This window comes from Osmerus mordax, chromosome 19 (assembly GCF_038355195.1).
Source record: "Osmerus mordax isolate fOsmMor3 chromosome 19, fOsmMor3.pri, whole genome shotgun sequence".
NCBI lineage: Eukaryota > Metazoa > Chordata > Actinopteri > Osmeriformes > Osmeridae > Osmerus > Osmerus mordax.
This window is the reverse complement of record NC_090068.1, coordinates 12789667-12810189: the sequence shown is the minus strand read 5'-3', so window position 1 is coordinate 12810189 and position 20523 is coordinate 12789667. Positions and strand designations below refer to the sequence as shown.

Here is a 20523-nt window from a genome sequence, read left to right as displayed (position 1 = left end):
CCTTCTTCGTTTATCAACACGTATTTGTGGTATTTTTACCCTTCCCCTCTTCTGAGTCACATGAACACATTTTACTGTCCCGTGACCAACTCCGAACAAATAGCAAGTGAATGAACCCTAGAATTAGGGATGCGAGCATCATTGACAAACGTAGTTCAATGTCCGAACGGGGAGTGTATTTACTGACTAGCCGAATCACTTGAAACCACCAGACTGTTTAGAGATACATTTTGAAGCTACGCCGACACTGCACGTTGTGCCCCAGGGAAAACTCGCCGAAACCTTGCATATGAAGAGAACTTTAACAAGCGGAAGTGCTGATCGCCCAGGATTTCGCTGTCAGACCCAACTGCCCAAGCTCAAAAGGTGAGCTATTTATTTGGTATGTCTGCGCAATTCATAACTAAAATTCACACGTCAATAACGTACATAACGCACATTCAAATGTAGCGGATTAGATGCTGTACCATCTGGCGTGCGATAGCTGAGGAAGAAGGCTAACTACTTCCCTTTTCGGGATGGCTCACTATAGTATACTAAAATGCGCGTTACCTTAAACAAGCATCAAACTGACTAGATATCTAGGAACTCGACTTGTAACCTTTGCGTATCCATAGTCGCCGTCTAGTGCTACACACTGTAAGCAGTGCGTGGACCGTAGGTTATTGATTTTAATACTGCCTAAACTGTAGCTAATTTGTGCAGGAAGGGTTAGTAGTCTAGTTACAGTCATGCAGTGAAGTATGCTTTTAACAAGGTGTGAAAAGTATGCCTTTGAGTGAACGTCATGTGTTAACATACATTTGCGATTAGAATTTAAACGTGAAAGAATTTGAAAACGAATACCGAACAACGTATCTCCTCAACAGGCTTACATGAACCACAAAGGACGTTTCAGAAGACAACAGTGAGATGTCCGAACACACACCCCTCATCTCACATGGGGTGTGTGGTCTTCCGGTCAGCTCCACTTTTTGTGGCTTGGGCTCCGAGACCATGGGAGAGGCACCGGCTCACAGTGACTCTCCCAGGAAGCTGAACACCTTCTTTGGAGTGATGGTTCCTACCATCCTCTCCATGTTCAGCATCGTACTCTTTCTACGAACGGGTGAGTGTATTAATGATGAATAATAATAAATTGTATTTGTAATGCGCCTTTCTCGTACTCAAAGCCTATTAGTGTTATAGTATTGTATTGTACTAGTATTGTTGTAATTGCTGTGTAATACTGTAGCTGAACTGTTATCGTTGCACTGTAGTCGAGATATTATTATTGTTGCACCGTGCCTGGTAGCTGAGAGGTGGTTACTTTGTGGTAAATTTGTTTACTACTCTCAGGCAACTATCAGCTAAATGTATGCCGTCTAATACTACTGTACATGAAACTATCTGAGGGTCTGATTGACAAAGTGACGTGAGCAGTATGGAGGTCTAATTGATGTGTTTTCCTCCAGGGTTTGTTGTTGGTCATGCAGGCCTGTTGCAGGGTCTGTTGATGCTGGTGGTGGCCTACACCATCATCTCTCTCACCATCCTGTCCATCTGTGCCATCTCCACCAACGGGGCGGTGCAGGGAGGGGGCGCCTACTGTATCCTCCCCACCCAGAGGCACTCGCTCAGGGACTCGCTCAGGCACTGTGACCACCATAACTCTGGAAGTGTCATGTTGCGAGCCTGAAATGTAATTGGTGTTGCTGATGTTTGAAAAATGTCAAAGTGCTTTCCTCCTTTTTCTGAAGACTTATAAGGGCATTTTTCTCTCTCTGATGTGACCCGATTTGGTCCAGCCAATTTAGATCTTCACGAAATATTGACAACAGATGTGTCCAGTTTACTGTACTCTGTAGATACATCTGAAGCTCCTTGACATACATGAACCAGTCATGATAAGCCGATCATTGGGCCCTGAGTTTGGAGGCAGCATCGGCCTCATGTTCTTCCTGGCTAAGGTGTGTGCCTGTGGGGTATACGTGCTGGGGCTAGTCGAGGCCATCCTGGATGTATTTGGTCGAGACCCAGGTATGTCATGTGACTTGTTTTACCCCTTTAACAACTTCCCAGCATCAAAATACCTTAGTGGGGAGTATGAATGTGTCTTAAAAGTTGCTCTCCCTGTTGATGTCACTTGTCCCAACCCCCTTAACAACTTCCCACCACGTATCCACTTTCCTGGGGGTTCGAACCAGCCTTAAAGTTCAAGTTCAAGTCTTTTATTGATAAGTACACAGAACATAGATTACATCCATGATAAGCTCAAATATAGTAAACCTCCTAATATACAATAATATACAGTATTCAATATAGTATACTAAACCTGTAAATACACATGATACACATAATAACTTATACTAAGTTGCTCTCCTTGTCGATGTGGCTTGTCACCCTGGCAGCGTTGTTGGAGACGGCGGTATTGCGCGTCCTGCCTCAGGGTTACTGGTTCACGGTGCTTTACTCCTCCGCCATCCTGCTCCTCTGCCTGTTGGTGTGTCTGGTGGGGGCGCACATCTACGCCCGCACCGCCTTCCTCATCCTGCTGCTGGTGACCGTCACCGTGGTGTCCATCCTCATCAGCCCCCTGATCGTGTCGCCCCAAGACTTCGTCATCGCCCACCGTGGCCCCGGCAACCAGACCCACTTCTACAACGTCAGCTACACGGGCTTCAACGCCACCACGCTCAGAAACAACCTGAACTGTGAGTGTCGGGGTTCAGTCTGAGAGGCGGGGGGGGATTTGAATCTCTTGATCAGCATGTGCGATATTCGTCTCCATGCTCTACAACTGTTTGAGATGTCGCGCTGTGGACAGATCAATGTTTTCACAGCTCTGGACTTTGATACCGTCACTCTATTCTGACCATCGATGCTCCTGATGTGAATTTCTTGTGACCAAGAGAATGACAGGAGAAAAGAGGTTCTGTTAGCGTGTTAGCGTGTTAGCGTGTTAGCGTATGGTGCAACTGTTTTCTGAAATAACGTGTAGAAAAGCTAAAGTCTTAGCGCTTGCCTTGTGCATCAATTCATAGAAATAGCACAGAGCTATCTCCGTGCTCCACCAGTCTGGCTCAGAGGTTAGTGGGGGGGAAGTGAAACTACACAGAGGTTGAAGTTGAGGGTTTTACGGTTTATTTACAGTATCACCGTTGTTCCGTTCTCTGCTCTTCTTCCTCAGCTGGTTACACACTGGACTACAGCACCAACAAGGTGATGTCGTTCGCCAGTGTGTTCGCTGTCATGTTCACCAGCTGCACCGGGATCATGGCAGGGGCTAACATGTCAGGTACTGAGGAAGCAGTAATAACACGACCAGAACTAGGGACATGGATGGATGGGTATATGGATGGATGGATATATGGATGGATGGATAGTTAGACGTATAGATGGGTATATGGATGGATGGATATATGGATGGATGGATAGTTAGACGTATAGATGGGTATATGGATGGATGGATAGTTAGACGTATAGATGGGTATATGGATGGATGGACAGACAAGCAGACTGTTCATAGCTTTCATACTTTGTTGATCGTCTTCGCAGAAAATTATTTTCACCCCACAACTCTTCCGTCTGTTTGTGACGTTCTCCGCAGGCGAGCTGAAAAACCCCAGCGTGTCGATCCCCAGAGGCACCATCGCAGCCGTCCTTTACACCTTCATCATCTACCTCCTCCTCTTCCTCCTCGTCAGCTCCACCTGTGACAGGTGAGCCTCCCCTCTCCTGCGGGGGGGGGGGGGGGGGGGAGGGAGGGGGGGGGGGGGTTGCCACGTTGCCGACACATATTCACCCTTCTGTGTTTTATGTGACGGATATCGAACCCGCGGTCCCGTGTGTGTGCCCTGCTCAGGGCCCTCCTGGTTCAGGACTACGGGTTCTTCCAGCGCATCAACGTTTGGCCCCCCTTCGTCACCATCGGGGTGTACTGTGCCTCCCTGTCAGCTGCCATGAGCTCTCTGATCGGAGCCTCCAGGATCCTGCACGCCCTGGCGCTGGACCAGCTGTTTGGTGAGAGAGGGAACGTGCCTGTCAGGCAGAAGGGCCGAGGCCCACATGCGGTCTGAAGCAGAAGCGCGAATCAGGAACTTTGTTCGTTTGACGTTGATGGTTAATGACTCTGTGTTATGGTCCTCGTAGGTTTGCCTCTGGCCCCAGCGGCCATTACGTCCCGCTCGGGGAACCCGTGGGTGGCGGTCGTGTACACCTGGGGCCTGGCTCAGGTGAGAGGAGTGTGGATAACATTTACATGTAGTCATTTAGCAGACGCTCTTATCCAGAGCGACTTAAAGTAAGTTCAGGGACATTCTCCCTGAGGCAAGTAGGGTGAAGCGCCTTGCCCAAAGACACAACGTCATTTGGCACGGCCGGGAATTGATCCCGCAACCCTCTGATTAATAGCCCCACTCTCTAACCGCTCAGCCATCTGACCCAAATAAGTACAGGATAAGTAAGGATAAGTACAGGAAGTGTTGGGTTCTCCAGGCAGTGTCACACAGTGTTCTCTGCGTGTGTGTGTGTGTGTGTGTGTGTGTGTGTGGCAGTGTGTGGTGTTTGCTGGGCAGCTCAACACCATCGCAGGCCTGGTGACTGTGTTCTATCTGTTGGCATACGCCGCCGTGGACCTGGCCTGTCTGGCGCTGGAGTGGGCCTCCGCACCCAACTTCAGGTACCGTCACTTCCTGTTCTGACATCATCCACTGTCACTTCCTGTTCTGACATCATCCACACATCCATTATCATCCTGCTTCTGAAACTATTAGGGACAGTGAATCTCCGCCTGTCACAGGTCTGTGTGTATGTGTGTGTATGTATGCGTGTGTGCCTGTGTGTGTGTGCCTGTGTGTGTGTGCCTGTGTGTGTGTGTGCCTGTGTGTGTGTGTGCCTATATGTGTGTGTGTGTGTGCCTATATGTGTGTGTGTGCCTGTGTGTGTGTGTGTGTGTGTGCCTGTGTGTGTGCCTGTGTGTGTGTGCCTGTGTGTGTGTGCCTGTGTGTGTGTGCCTGTGTGTGTGTGCCTGTGTGTGTGTGCCAGGCCCACGTTCCAGGTGTTCTCCTGGCACAGCTGTCTCCTGGGCATCGTCAGCTGCCTGGTGATGATGTTCGTCATCAACCCTGTGTACTCGTCTGCCAGTGTGGCTCTGCTGCTGCTGCTGCTGCTGTTCCTGCACTACCGCTCTCCCACCAGTAGCTGGGGCTACATCAGCCAGGCGCTCATCTTCCACCAGGTCTGGACACACACACACATACAGTATACACACACACATGCTCACACATGCTCACACACGTACACACACACTCACACACACACGGTATGTACACACACATGCTCACACACATACACACACACTCATACACACACATATGCTTACACACACACATGTGCACACACACACACACACACACATATATACACACTCTCACACACACACATATACAGTATATACACACAAATATGGTCACACACGTACACGTGTTTACACCCACACGCACCAACCTGCACACAGGCCTGCTGCCGTCCTAGAGACAGTGTTCAGCGTCTCCCCTCTCACCTGCCCGCAGGTGCGTAAGTACCTCCTGATGCTGGACGTGAGGAAGGACCACGTGAAGTTCTGGAGGCCGCAGGTGCTGCTTATGGTGGCCAACCCTCGCTCCTCCTGCCAGCTCATCAACTTCGTCAACCAGCTGAAGAAGGGAGGGCTGTTTGTTTTGGGCCACGTTCAGCTGGGAGACCTAGGTGGCCGTTTCTATCACTCCTTATGTTTTTAAAATCAGTTAACAAGTCGTTTTTTCAGCACGTCACAACCGTGTTGTACATTAGAGGCCTTTTCTTTATAATTTTTTTTTTAAATCTCGATGGTTGCCGTGACAGTGTGTTGTCTTGGTTACAGACTCGCTGCCCTCTGACCCCGTGCAGCAGCAGTATAACTTCTGGCTGAGCCTGGTGGACAAGCTGGGGGTGAAGGCCTTCGTAGACCTCACCCTGTCCCTGTCTGTCAGGCAGGGCACTCAGCACCTGCTACGCATCACCGGACTGGGTGAGACACAGTCCCGCCTGACTCCATACACTTTATATCTGCACTTTAATTTGAGTTTTGAACGACACCTTATATCTTTTTAACACGCGATGTGTCTCACCTTCATCCCTGAAGGAGGCATGAAGCCCAACACCCTGGTCCTGGGTTTCTACGACAACTGCTCCCCGGAGGACTACTTCCTGCATGACCCAGCGTTCTGCAAGTCCTCGCTGGGCCCCTCCGCCGAAGGCGACAACTTTGGCGTGGACCTCCCCTCCCTCCAGGCCCACTTCCCCCCCGTGCGCCACATGGAGAGTCCTCGCTGGCTGAGCGCCGACGAGTACGTGGGCATCGTCTCCGACGCCATCAAGATGAACAAGAACGTTTGCCTGGGCCGCTACTTCTTCCAGCTGGAGGGCGAGGGGCGGGAGAGTCGCACGGAGGGGGCGGAGAGGACCATCGACGTGTGGCCCCTGGACCTGCTGAGCCCGGGCCACGGCGCCCTGGTGGACGTGGGCAGCCTGTTCCTGCTCCAGATGGCCTGTGTCCTCAACATGGCAACCAGGTGGCGCCGGGCCAGGATGAGGATCTTCCTGTGCGTGGAGGCCGAGTCTGGCGATCAGGGCTGGGTGGCGAAGGAGGAGACCTTCAGAGAGCTGCTGGGAATGCTGCGCATCCGAGCCTCCATTAAGATCGTCCCCTGGGATGCCGTGGCGCAGCTGTGCGGCCGGCGACCCGAGCCCGACGACGACCCCTCCAAGACGGCCCCCGTTCTCTCGGAGCGTTTCCTGTCCGCCGTCAACCGCCTGCTGATGGACTACAGCTCCCAGGCTGCCGTGCGCTTCCTGTATCTGCCACGCCCACCCACGCTGTCCAGCCAATCGCAGCAGTACCTGGCTCAGCTGGATGCGATGACTCAGGGCTTAGGCCCCACCTTACTGATTCACGGGCTCACCCCGGTCACATGCACCGACCTCTGATTCCGTCGGTTCTCCGAGATCGTTCTCGTTGTGTAACTAGACGTACCGCTAGGACAGGAAGTGTACAATATACCCGTGATATTTATTAGGAGCAATGTGCACGGCATCATATAAAGGGATGTTTGTATATAGGTATTGTTCTGTAAGCACAGAACAAACACTAACGGCACATCATTGCCGTTTCATCCACAGATAACCAGGCACGTTTCAAAGGACCTGTTGTACAGTAATACCCGCTTGTGTTTATGCTGCAATAAAACAAAATGGAGGCCCTGCTTGTGGGTTGGCTAGGTTAGAGGTCAAACAAAGGGATGAGAGAGGCTGTGTGTCGTGTGACCTCAAACACACACCCCCGGCTCCTGTAACGTGTCCAGAGAGGCTAAGGGCTGTTCTGTTACAGACTACATTCATGTTAAGGCGACTACCTACTCTCTTCAGCAGTGTAGAACGTATGTTATGTTATGGTGGTGTTGTGGTTGAGGTAAAGAGATATCTCGCTATCTCTTATTTTGTTCTCTAATATGTTGTCATTGGACAAAGGGAAAATATGCTATCTCACCGTGGAATTTCTTATTCCTAAATATTGTGCTTATTTTAGTGTAGTTCTCTAATGTATACAGTATATTTGCTTTAGTTGGGAAGATAGTACCAGACTATTCCAGGCTTAGGTCGATCATCATTCCTGCTTGTCCAGACCTGACCCTCTTAATATCCACTTCCTGTTCACCAGATCACTAACACTGATACAACAGCAGAGGTCCCTTCTCTCTCGTCCAATAGCATCTCTTCCCTTCCTGTGTTCAAGACCAGCCAGTGTCCTTGCTCCGTGTACGCTTAACCGATCAAGCACAGATGGGATTTTTGTATTTATAAAAGTTACTTTGGAATACTTGATAAGCCCACGCAAATGTCTGCAATTGTTACTGGGTGTCCGTTAGTTTGAGAGAGACCCAGACAGGGTGATTCTCTGCTTGGGTCTACACACACTTCATAAGCTGTCCTCAGGTGAAGTTTCCCAGACTCCTGGGTGCATGAGGGGGGTCACCAGCGTGAACCAGGCTGCTGACCTGACTATCTGTCTAATACATAGACAAGGAACACTCTTATACTGGGAAAAACAAAGCAGTGACATAAATGTTGTTTTATTGCGATAAGATAATGATGCTTTTGTCAAATGCATTTTCGTTATAACATGTTACACTGTAATATATATACTTGAAAAAAAACATTTGAGTGTTTATAAGATATAAATATAATAAAAAAGATAAAAATGTTCTCTTTGTGTTGATATTTAAATGTTAACGAAATCTCCTATGCTGTGTCGATGGCCTCTACAAATGGTCCAGATCCACAAGAGTTTAGACTGTGTTTAACTGTCTGAGAGCAGCATCAGCAAACTGAAGGGCAGGATTTATAAACATCTCTGATCTCACACAGATCGATACACACCTGTCCGACCAGAAACATTCAAAAGCGCAATCTCCTTCACCCCAGCACCAGGGTGTAGATTAGGTGGGAACATTGAGGGGTTGAAGTAACGTAACATAACAATAATAATACTCAAACATTGCTGTTGTTTGAATATTGACACACACCAACACACACAAACTAAACCCTTGCTCCAGACCCTGGTTATGAGTCATAAAGTAATATTGTATTCAAGCATCCGCTCTCATCCAGAACCACATAGAGGACCGTTTGAATCTGTAATCTCTTGATCTTCAGTCAGATGCCCCAACACTGGACTGTACCCACCTCATAACATACAGTAACTCAGTATTTGGGAGTCAGGTGGGAGTAAGGTGGCTGAGCGGTTAGGGAATCAGCTAGTCAAGGCTAGTAATCAGAAGGTTGCTGGTTCGATTCCCCGGCCGTGCAAAATTGGCGTTGTGTCCTTGGCCAAGGCACTTCACCCTACTTGACTCGGGGAGAATGTCCCTGTACTTACTGTAAATCGCTCTGGATAAGAGCGTCTGCTAAATGTAAATGTAAATATTTCTATGTACTGTATGCATATACAGTAGAAAAGGCGTGTTTGTCTTTGGAGAAGCTCCAAGCTCCTCTTCTTCACAGACCCGATGACTTCCTAGTCCTGCTTCCCTGCTCTCCTCTCATTGGTCAGCATGGGATCCGGAATGTTTTCCAGCCGGCTCACGCAGTAGGAAGAGAGTCGTAGCCAATCAGGAAGTAAAACGGAGAGGGCTATATTCTGTCGGAAGGTGGAGAAACTGCCACAGTCATACACATTGTAGATTTAGTGTGTCTGTCTGAGTGAGTGTGTGTGTGTGTCTGTGTGTGTGTCTGTGTGTGTCTCTGTGTGTGTGGGTGTGTGTGTGTGTGTCTGTGTGTGTGCCTGTGTGTGTGTCTCTGTGTCTGTGTGTGTCTGTGTGTATCTGTGTGTGTGTGTGTGTCCCAGACAGACCTGCAGAGCATGGGACAGACAGCCGCTGGTGAAGGAGGAGAAGCCCACAGTGTTCAGAGCCTCTCTAGCAAAATCAGACGCCGTCTTCACCAGGAAATTGACGGGTATGTTGTGGGTCATGTTGGTGGACACCATGAAGGGCGCCACACACTGGTGGGAGGAAATACTACATGAACCACCTTGTGAACCACCTCATCAACCACCTCATGAACCACAGTCATGAACCACCTCATGAACCACAGTCATGAACCATCTCATGAACCACAGTCATGAACCACAGTCATGAACCACCTCATGAACCACAGTCATGAACCATCTCATGAACCACAGTCATGAACCACCTCATGAACCACAGTCATGAACCACAGTCATGAACCACCTCATGAACCACAGTCATGGACACAGTGAACAACATCACAACACAGAAGAAGAGATTTGTGTTTTCTTTCTCCATACCTGAACAGTGACTCCTCGAGACTGGTATTCTGAATTCAGACATCTGGAGAAATACGTCACAAACGTCTGCAGAGACAACATGTACAACAGGTGACTATCCAATTTCCCTGGAGCGTCTGAGATGAGGTCTGGAGAGGGAGGGAGAGAGAGAGAGAGAGGGAGAGGACTAGAGAGGAGTAGAGAGTGAGAGAGAGTGAGAGAGAGAGTGTGTGAGAGAGAGAGAGAGAGAGAGAGAGAGAGAGAGAGAGAGAGAGAGAGAGAGAGAGAGAGAGAGAGAGAGAGAGAGAGAGAGAGAAATAGAGAGCGAGAGAGAGAGAGAGAGAGAGAGAGAGAGAGGACATACCTTGGTAGAGGAGTAGAGCGCCAGCAGAGGCTGAGGTCGTGCACCTGCCTCCGACGACAAGTTGATAATCAGACCACGCCCCCTGAGAAGAACAGGAAGCTTACATGTCTTTCCAGGAAGCTCACATTTCTCAGAATCTGGATGTCATCTCTAGATATCATGTCTAGATATCATCTTTAGATGTCATCTTGCTTGTCGCCTACCTTTCAACCATGCGAGGAAGAACCAGTCTGGTCATCTGTAGAATTACATCATCATCATCATTAATCGTCAATCATCACCATCATCCTCATCATCAATCATCATTGTTAATCATCGTCAAGCGTTTCTCCCATGCTGATCAAGGCGACCTGCTTTTACCTGAGTCACAGAGAGGACGTTGCAGTTTACCACCTGGGTGATTCTCTGAGGACAAATACACCAACAACAAAGAAATTCAATATTTCTTACTTCAGCTAAACAACAACAACAACTTTGTTTCACTTCAGAAACTGGAGGAGCCTTGCTGTGGTTGCTGTGGTTGCTGTGGTTGCTGTGGTTGCTGTGGTTGCTGTGGTTGCTGTGGTTGCTGTGGTTGCTGTGGTTGCGTGGAGGGTTTGGATCCTACCTGTTCACAGTCAGGAACCTCGAGGAACAGTGCAAAGTGTCCTGTGTAGTTCATTCCTACATTGTTCACTGCCATTGCAGAGAGCGGGGAGACACAGAGGGGTTTATGTTAATAATGATACATTTATTCAAGGTCTCCATCTCTCATAGCCCTCCACTGTGACCCCTGGTTGATCCCAGTTGGTTGGTTGCCCTGGTAATTACCCAGAATGCCTATGTCCAGGCCCTGCAGTTGCCGGGCAATGGCAGGGTAGATGGCTGAGCCCTCGGTGAAGTCTGTCTGGATGGTTCTGGTCTGTCTTCCATACTGACTCTCTGAAACACACATACTTCGTTACTGCACTTAAGTCGATTTTTCTGGTATCATACTTCACTATTATTCTGACATATTTTTTTACTAAAACACTAAAACAAGTAGTAGTAATGACTGAAGAATATGTCAGAGCCCACACTTCTTATCATACTTCTACTTGAGTGATGTGTGTACTTTGGACGATCTCTGTTATATACAACTGTATATACAGTTATATATTTATCTCTCTAAACTCACCAATTTCCTTGGAAACAAGGTGGAGCTTATCTTCGGAGCGACTGATCAGGACGATATCCAGTCCTCTCCGGGACAGCTGCAGAAGACAAGAGGACTCGGGTTCAGCCGCTGTTTGTTGTGTACTCGTGCTTGCATATGTTCTAACTTACAAATGAAATATAAATGACTCACTTCATGTGCGTAAGCTCTACCGATCCCCGAGGTGGCACCTGTGACAACTGGATGAAAGAGATAATGGTGACGTTTTCACACCTGTGTAATCATCCTAACTGCACCTGTGCCTGACAAGAATAATGTAAGAGTCACTTTTGACGTAGAGAACATTCCTCCTCCTCGCTGTCAGAAAGCCGGGCAGGATCATCATTTTGATCATTATGTACTTTTCAATTGTTTAGAATTGTTGACGTTGCCAGCGACTTTGAGTCACTGAGTCGTGTAACGGCTATGCATAAACTAGAAGGTAGGCTACGTTCCCGTTTAAGACTTGTGTGGAACCGTACCCGGGAAAATCCTGTTCTGCCACACAGCCCATATCATCATAGGATCAGGGTGGAACAGCTTCGATCCAAAATACATTTTTCAAATTTTTCTATATCCAATTTCACATTCAGTTGTAGGCCTGAAAGTGCTGACAAGTTAAATTAAATAATAAAAAATATCAGTTCTTCATCTTAAGTGAAAAACTCAAACTATGCATTTAGTTCCTCAACATAAACAAATAGCAAAAAATATGTTTTTGTTGCTGTTAAATTTGTCAACACTGGGCCAAACCTTAAGCATTTTAAATATCTTAACATTATAAAATGCATTTAGAATTGCACACACACACATACTGTAATATGTGGCCTATATGTGTGGAGTCAGGTGGCTGAGCGGTGAGGGAATCGGGCTAGTAATCCGAAGGTTGCCAGTTCGATTCCCGGTCATGCCAACTGACGTTGTGTCCTTGGACATTCCCCTAAGACACTTCACCCTACTTGCCTCGGGGGAATGTCCCTGTACTTACTGTAAGTCGCTCTGGATAAGAGCGTCTGCTAAATGACTAAATGTAAATGTGTGAGTGCGTTGTCTAAAATATAGTAACTTAACGACCCTTACCTGCCCATTGTCCGTAGGTTTTTAAATTAACATGCCAAATTTCTGAAAGCACGTACGCTCTCAACCCTCGCCAGCATCTCCACGACCATGTCACAAAGTAGTATAGAACATAGAGGCCGCCGATGAAAACAAGTCCGCACAAAAGCACAGAATCCAATACATGAGTCATTATTTGTGCCTATGTCTTTACCACAAAGCTATGGATCATAATATGTATTGTCTTTCAGTCTTATATATGAGAACCCTAACATAACTTTGACATGCAACCGTTCAGGCAACTAACATGCCGCCCATTAATCGTATTTAGTGTGTATTGGTCAGTATAACGGCCCGCCTCTCGTCTCTGTTATTATTTACAACTGTTCAGTTCATTGAAATGTCATCAAAACTGTTTGCCAGTGAACTCGTTTCATGGAAACAAACCCGCAGGACCTTAGGCCAGTTCTCATTCTTCTGTAATCTAATCCGAGTTGTCAGTCTGAGTTATCAATCCGTGCGTCGTGCGACTCAACTACAGTGACATTGTGTTTTTATTCTATCACTGTTGTCCTCGATCCGCTGATAATTATTTTGCCACATTCGACTTGTGAGACATCCAAAACCACAGGCAGAGCATGTGCGTGCGTGGATCTTGAGATAAATGTCCGAGAGTGTTTGTAAATAGTGTGGCAAAACGGCATTGTTCTCAGTGTACAAACTTTTGGTTCCACAACGCTATCAAAAAGTAATGAACGAACAGTAAATGATACCTGGGCCGCTTGTCTTTGACGCTGCGGTGGCAGATGGTTGTTGCTTCTCTGCAACGCTAGAGGAAGCTGGAGACGCCTCCAGAAACTAAATTAAAAGTAAAAGTAGAATTATAATCTGGGATTCCCCTGTTGTGACACGTAAATAAGAGCACAGAAAATTGGATATTGGATCGAGAGAAGTGGAATTTCTGAATATAATTATAAAAAGGTAAACTAACAGTTAGATCAGACCTAGGATAACTTCAATGTGTGTCAGAATCTGGGATGTTGGTAAAATGTTCAAGTCAAATTAAACATTTAGAGAATAATAGGCTACCATGGATCAGTTACTGCTGTAAATTAAGGCACTGTATTCGGCTCTATGTTCAACTGAGCCATGAAACACAATCGTGTTCCTGTTGTTTCATGAACATTGTTTCTTGATTGTTTTCAGCTCCAGCAGACACATGAGTCAGTCCTCAGCAGATTTCGCTGCCTCTCCGCAGGTGAGAGAACTTTGCACTTCTGTTCCTCGATTTCACACTGTAGCCTATAGGCTACTCTTTATTTCACTATTTGCGCGTCTCTTTGGACAAACACGCTCGCTGAATGAATAAAATGTCATGTAAAATGTGTCGTATTTTTTACATGGACGGTATCCCCCCTCACCCCCACCCCCTCCAGCCACCACTGACGTGCCCGCGCTGTAAGAACACAGGAGCTCGGAAGGTGAGCGGTCAGCTGGCCGTTTGCCGTAGCTGCTCGCCCTTTATGAGGCGTGTGTACCAGTTCTGCTGGGCCTGCAGGAGAGAGTGGACTGGCCAGGCGGGATCTGGGGTGTGCCCCCGCCCTGACTGCGCCCTCCGTGCTGCCCTGCTCTCCTCCGAGGTAATCAGGAATCAAAGCAGCTCCGTCAACGGCTGCCCATTCTTCAGGGCCTGTCCTGGATGCACGGCCCTCCTCACACACACCGGAGACGGCTGCCCCAACATCGAATGCCCACAATGCGAAAAGAGTTTCTGCTTCCGCTGCCTGAAGACGGAATGTGATTATGATTATGATGATGATAGTGATGATGATGATGATTTTAATGATGATGATATAGATGTGTTAGAGGTTCCGTCACATTATACATGTACTATTGTGGATAATAGTCATACGATCATAGATTAGGGACTCGGGAGTATAGGGCCCGGTGTTGAACAGTAGTGACTTTTGATGTGAATATTTTTTGTCATCCTGACATCAGTACTTTTACAAAAACTATTAATCAGTAGTATACCTTTCTTTGTTAGAGAAAATCACGGGAAAAAAATATATTTATTAAAATATTGTTTTAGTTGTTCTTCAGTGTCTCTGTCTTTGTCTCTTTAAACGTCCCTGACCCTTGATGAAAACTTTAAATGAATGTATAGCCTAACTATTAACCCAGTGGGCCCAGACCCGTGTCTATAGGCCTACTTATAGATCTCTACTGTAAAAAAACATTTTAGAAACATTTTCAGCCACATTCGACATCAACAACCACAGGCAGAGATAAAGTGCGTGCTTGAGTCTTGAGATACATGTCCGAGTGTTTGTAAATAGTGTGCCGAAACGGCATTGTTCTACAAACTGTTGGTTCCACAACGATATCAAAAAGTAATGAACGAACAGTAAATGATACTTGGGCCGCTTGTCTTTGACGCTGCGGTGGCAGATGGTTGTTGCTTCTCTGCAACGCTAGAGGGAGCTGGAGACGTCTCCAGAAACTAAATTAAAAGTAAAAGTAGAATTATAATCTGGGATTCCCCTGTTGTGACACGTAAATAAGAGCACAGAAAATCGGATATTGGATCGAGAGAAGTGGAATTTCTGAATATAATTATAAAAAGGTAAACTAACAGTTAGATCAGACCTAGGATAACTTCAATGTGTGTCAGAATCTGGGATGTTGGTAAAATGTTCAAGTCAAATTAAACATTTAGAGAATAATAGGCTACCATGGATCAGTTACTGCTGTAAATTAAGGCACTGTATTCGGCTCTATGTTCAACTGAGCCATGAAACACAATCGTGTTCCTCTTGTTTCATGAACATTGTTTCTTAATGTTTTCAGCTCCAGCAGACACATGAGTCAGTCCTCAGCAGATTTCGCTGCCTCTCCGCAGGTGAGAGAACTTTGCACTTCTGTTCCTCGATTTCACACTGTAGCCTATAGGCTACTCTTTATTTCACTATTTGCGCGTCTCTTTGGACAAACACGCTCGCTGAATGAATAAAATGTCATGTAAAATGTGTCGTATTTTTTACATGGACGGTATCCCCCCTCACCCCCACCCCCTCCAGCCACCACTGACGTGCCCGCGCTGTAAGAACACAGGAGCTCGGAAGGTGAGCGGTCAGCTGGCCGTTTGCCGTAGCTGCTCGCCCTTTATGAGGCGTGTGTACCAGTTCTGCTGGGCCTGCAGGAGAGAGTGGACTGGCCAGGCGGGATCTGGGGTGTGCCCCCGCCCTGACTGCGCCCTCCGTGCTGCCCTGCTCTCCTCCGAGGTAATCAGGAATCAAAGCAGATCCGTCAACGGCTGCCCATTCTTCAGGGCCTGTCCTGGATGCAAGGCCCTCCTCACACACACCGGGCTGGGCTGCCCCAACATCGTCTGCCCACAATGCGGAAAGAGTTTCTGCTTCCGCTGCCTGAAGGAGAGATGCGATGGCATTTTTATTGTGAGGAGGCAGTTGGGTCTGTTTCGTCTTTTAAATCGGATGAGTGAGATTCCGTCACTTGATGAATGTACTATTGTTGACAATAGCCAGACACTCCAAGATTAGAGCAAGCAGGAGCTTAGTGCAGAACATAGCCAAAATTTTGATGCGATTTTTTGTAATCATACTGAAATCAGTACTTTTTACATTATAAACAGTAGCATACTTTCTTTGTTTTAGAAAATCATAGCAGAAAAAAAGATTTATTAAAAGTCTATTTCAGTTGTTCTTTGACATCTCTCTCTGTCTTTGTCTCTTTAAATGAAACTGGTCTTTGATGAAGACTTAAAATTCATGTAACTTGTTCCTAACCCAGTGGGCCCAGACCCATGTCTATACTTAGCTGGATCTCATACTGTAAATAACCTCAGATCTGACCAGGACTATTTATAACTCCAGGATTACCTGCTTGAAGTATCTGCGTTTAATCAGAGGTAATACCAGGTATTTACTGCAACTCAGCCTAGATTACTACTATGGGAACACCCAGAGCTTTAATTTCTTGGTGGACTATGAATTCTTAATAAAAAGTATCTTCAAGAGAAGTGTTTGGTTTGATGAGGAGGGTGTCAAGATCACTTCATTTGTCTACTAATACTCAAAGAGGAGATTTTTGTGTTTAGGGTTAGTGTGTGTGTGTGCTCCCTCTGTAAGCTGCTGAGAGGTCATAGGCATTCATAATCAGGGGTTTTCCATTGAGCTCCTAGGCTGTTTAACAAGCACTCTATTTACGGAGCAGGCCTCAATACTGGCATCTGAGTCTGCAACAAACCTCTTAAAGCTGGCACACTATAAACCAGCGACCGACTTCTAACCTCATCGACAGGCTTGAACCAGTACCCCTGCCAGTAAGCATGTTGGCCCATTGGTCTGTTTCACCACAGCCTGAATCGTTCTAATATAACTAGGCCTATTTTAATGTAATTGACACTGCAGTAGCCCTGTATTTGTAGGTGTCACGGCCACAGCCGTGCCCCCCTGTTTTTGGTTTTGCCCTGTCCTAGTGTTTCCCTGTCATTGTCTTCACCTGTGTCTCGTTCTCGTTAGCGTCATTGTGTCCACCTGTGTGTCGTTTGGTTCCGTGTATTTAGGTTTCTGTTTTGTGTCCAGTCTTTGTCTTGTCATTACCTTACCTGTCTATGTGAGTACCCTATCCGTGTCCCTGGTTTTTTTCTGGAATAAACCCTTTTGTTTTCAGTATGGCTGTGTACTCTTGTGCGTTTGGGTCCTACCCCTCCTCACACCCTGACAGTAGGTTTTCATGGTCGTAAGGGATCCACAATGTTTCCTCACTCTGATATTTCTAAACATAGCCTTCATACTTTCATACTTTCATACTTCATACACCTGCCCAGGTGTCTGAGGTCAGGTCCAATCAAGATCTTCCCTGAAGTCAGCTGATGTTTGTTGGGGTGAGGAGGGTTGGGGACGTCGGAGGTATCCCAGTAAACCTTTTCTATTCCCCTCCCACGCGTCTGTGGATGTTTGATTAATTTAATTTGACACAGTGTTTAGAGGTGAGAAGAAACAGAACTCTGTGTTGCGTGTTTTAGATAACGGAAAGCTGTCTCACTGCGGGGTGCTTAGTGTCGACACACCATCAGCACACTCTGTAGGGCAAGGCCGTAGTCATGAGTCAACATTGTGGGGGACGAATTACATTTTGTATGATCATTTCGGACAGCGTGCGTGGTAGCCTTTCGTAGCGTAGCACATTCATATTTTTCTATCAATACAATGGGGGGGGGGGAACATTTTGACCAGATTTGAATATTGGGGGGGATGTTTCCACCCCAATATGTATTATGATTACGGCCTTGCTGTATGGCTGCACATTAGATGCCTTGAATTAATACACGGATAATCTTAGCCTACCGAATACATATTGCGAAATAACTAACTGTAGCAGTGGCTAAACTTACATGGTTATTATTTTAGGTAAATGTACAAGAGAAAGCACAAGGAGGCAGTATGATTGCCCCAGTAATAGCTCACCATGTTAGTTTGCAGTCACGACAGTATCCGTTAGCTGGGCTAAGTAAGTGCTGTCAGTGGACCTGGATGGTAATTAGGTCACACCAAGGAGCCTAGGGGCTTGCTCTCCACACTTATAGCTGTCCAGAAGATGCCTGTTTTGCTGAGGGGACAGGGTGAAGGCTAAGGGCAGGGTGAAGGCTGGGGGCGGGTTAGAGGCTGGTGACCAGGGTGGAGGCTGGGGGGGGGGGCGGGCTAGAGGCTGTGGGCCAGGGTGAAGGCTGGGGGGGGGCGGGCTAGATGCTGGTGACCAGGGTGGAGGCTGTGGGCCAGGGTGGAGGCTGGGGGCGGGCTAGAGGCTGTGGGCCAGGGTGGAGGCTGGGGGCGGGCTAGAGGCTGTGGGCCAGGGTGGAGGCTGGGGGGGGGGGGGGGGGGGCGGGCTAGAGGTTGTGGGCCAGGCTGGAGGTTGCAGGCTCTGAGGCTGAGTGTGACCTCTCTGAGGTGATCTCGGTTGGAGTTACCAGCCTGTTTCACATGCTGTTAAGAAGCTTGTGGACAGCTGCTCAGTTTAGCTGGACTCCATAAGACTAATCTGATTACTTCAACTGGGCGGCTATCAATCACCAGATAGCACACAGACACACACACTCACACACACACTTAAACACACACTCACTCGGCAGAAACGTACAAGGGAAATCTTGAGTGCGTGGTAGTTTTATGATTGTGGGAGTGCTGTTAGTAGGAGAGCATCGAGTTCTCAGAAGTATTTCCCTCTGTGTACTTTAGCGTGTTAGTGTGTGTTCTCCATCCTAGAGGTCACGTCCGTGAACCACACCTCAACCTGCTGTGGTGCAGTCTAGTTTTAGATGTTCTAGAAGTCAGACTTGATTGTACACTACTTTGGATAAACGTTTCTACTAATCAAACACATTATCATTCAGTATAGTTTGGATTCCTATATTACTGTATACACGTTTAGTATTTGATGCCTTGAAAGCACATTTAAAGAACAATGTGTTCAAAACCTGACAGGAGTTTGGCACATAAGGATTTCATTAAAGAGGTCTTAAAGATTCTTAGAGATCTTAATGTAATTACTGCAGATGAGATCTCTATAAAGTGGACTCCCAGTCCACTGCTCTTTTCTAGGAACAGGCGTAGCTGGCACCATGTTATGCCCAGACAGGATGGAGATAGTCAGCGAGGAGGAGGAGGAGGAAGGGAGGTGGAGTGGGTGAGGTAGAGTGGGGGAGGTGGAAAGAGGGGGAGGAGGAGGAAGGGAGGTGGGGTGATGAAGGTGGAGAAGGAGGGAGGCAGGATTCAGGGACATATTAATACCAGACGTGGAATCTCCCATCTAGTGAGGTCAGCATGCGAGTCATCCGCTCCTCTGCTCCTCTCTCTGCTCCTCCTCGCCAACTCATCGAACCCACTAATGGGACTCTGGGCAGTAGTTGTGAGGCAGTGACGAAGGAAATTAACCTGTTGTCTACACACCTGGAGCTGTCAAGCTTGTCGACTCCAAGTCTGTGTACCTGATCACAGGATACATTTAGTCATTTAGCAGACGCTCTTATCCAGAGCGACTTACAGTAAGTACAGGGACATTCCCCCGATGCAAGTAGGGTGAAGTGCCTTGCCCAAGGACACAACGTCATTTTTGCACGGCCGGGAATCGAACCAGCGACCTTCTGATTACTAGCCCGATTCCCTAACCGCTCAGCCACCTGACTCCGTCATACATGGCTCTGTTTGTGGCCACATCACTGTTCAGTCTTCACTTCACCGTCTCACATCCTATCGCTGTGAGACGATGATTGTCCTATCGTTGTGAAACATTGCTCTTGGGTTTACGTAAAATCATGGAAACACTTTCACCCTCCTCCTACATGTCCTTCGCCCCTCCCCCACCCTGAAGCTTTCTCTCAGGACAGCTCTTCAGTCTGTTAATGTGGATTAAAAGCTAAAGAGGGTTGAGAAATCAAAAGCTTGCCTGCCCTGCCCCTCCCTCCGCTTCACCTGTTCTCTCTCTCTGTCTGTCTCTCTCTCTCTCTCTCTCTCTCTCTCTCTCTCTCTCTCTCTCTCTCTCTCGCTCCTTCTATCTCTCTATCTTCCTTTTCCCACTGAGTCGTATCTCCTGGTCAGGTTTACTGTTCTCGCCATCTTCTCACCAAGTCCCTCTGCTCCATGGTTTGGGGCAAGTCCCAGTCCACATGTGGGGTGACGACTGACAGGACTACATTACAGGAAACCTGGGATACTTTGCAGACTTTTTTTATTCTTCAACAAGGAGTTCAGAAACCCGTGGACATAATAATCTCACCCCGTTTGGAATACCTATGCTTGGCTCTTTGTTTCCATGTGAACGCCCTGCTGTGAAGTGCATGCAGACAATCACTCCATTCCTAACCTGGATATTGCCGTTTGAATGCAGAGTTCATCGACATGGTATTCATATAGTCTAACACGCTCCAGGTAAGCATGGCTTCCTAATAATCCCTATACGATGTTAATCTGATTATGTGACAGAACAAAAGGGAGACACAGATAGGGAGAACAGTAATGACCGGTTCCACAGAAGTTAAATTAATGCTTTCGTCCACAAAGAAGC

The 20523-nt window shown here is 47.3% G+C and overlaps 3 protein-coding genes and 1 long non-coding RNA gene across 4 annotated transcripts; 3 read left to right on the top strand and 1 right to left on the bottom strand.

Moving 5' to 3' along the window:
- Positions 1 to 166: 166 nt before the first annotated feature.
- Positions 167 to 8256, top strand: slc12a9 (solute carrier family 12 member 9). The gene is made up of 14 exons (XM_067257017.1): positions 167 to 366; positions 870 to 1108; positions 1455 to 1589; positions 1882 to 2019; positions 2391 to 2693; positions 3170 to 3277; positions 3590 to 3701; positions 3845 to 4002; positions 4132 to 4214; positions 4536 to 4660; positions 5026 to 5218; positions 5553 to 5727; positions 5882 to 6028; positions 6143 to 8256. Exons 2-14 carry the CDS (start codon positions 913 to 915, stop codon positions 6985 to 6987), a joined length of 2718 nt encoding a protein of 905 aa, XP_067113118.1. The 5' UTR covers positions 167 to 366; positions 870 to 912; the 3' UTR covers positions 6988 to 8256.
- An 817-nt stretch (positions 8257 to 9073) lies between these two features.
- hsd20b2 (hydroxysteroid (20-beta) dehydrogenase 2) lies at positions 9074 to 12741 on the bottom strand. Its single transcript, XM_067257493.1, has 11 exons — positions 12463 to 12741; positions 11536 to 11582; positions 11365 to 11440; positions 11019 to 11129; positions 10816 to 10883; positions 10569 to 10613; positions 10412 to 10446; positions 10209 to 10290; positions 9866 to 9931; positions 9410 to 9559; positions 9074 to 9196 (listed from the first exon to the last, which is right to left on the bottom strand). The coding sequence occupies exons 1-11, from the start codon at positions 12629 to 12631 to the stop codon at positions 9074 to 9076; spliced, it is 972 nt and encodes a 323-aa protein (XP_067113594.1). The 5' UTR covers positions 12632 to 12741.
- A 578-nt stretch (positions 12742 to 13319) lies between these two features.
- Positions 13320 to 14494, top strand: LOC136963526 (uncharacterized). The gene is made up of 3 exons (XR_010878991.1): positions 13320 to 13419; positions 13645 to 13696; positions 13875 to 14494. It is a non-coding gene; the product is annotated as an uncharacterized lncRNA (long non-coding RNA).
- Positions 14495 to 14958: 464 nt separating this feature from the next.
- On the top strand, positions 14959 to 16494 carry si:ch211-284e13.9 (uncharacterized protein LOC566600 homolog). Its single transcript, XM_067257594.1, has 3 exons — positions 14959 to 15064; positions 15289 to 15340; positions 15519 to 16494. Exons 2-3 carry the CDS (start codon positions 15302 to 15304, stop codon positions 15999 to 16001), a joined length of 522 nt encoding a protein of 173 aa, XP_067113695.1. The 5' UTR covers positions 14959 to 15064; positions 15289 to 15301; the 3' UTR covers positions 16002 to 16494.
- The last annotated feature ends 4029 nt before the right edge of the window (positions 16495 to 20523 follow it).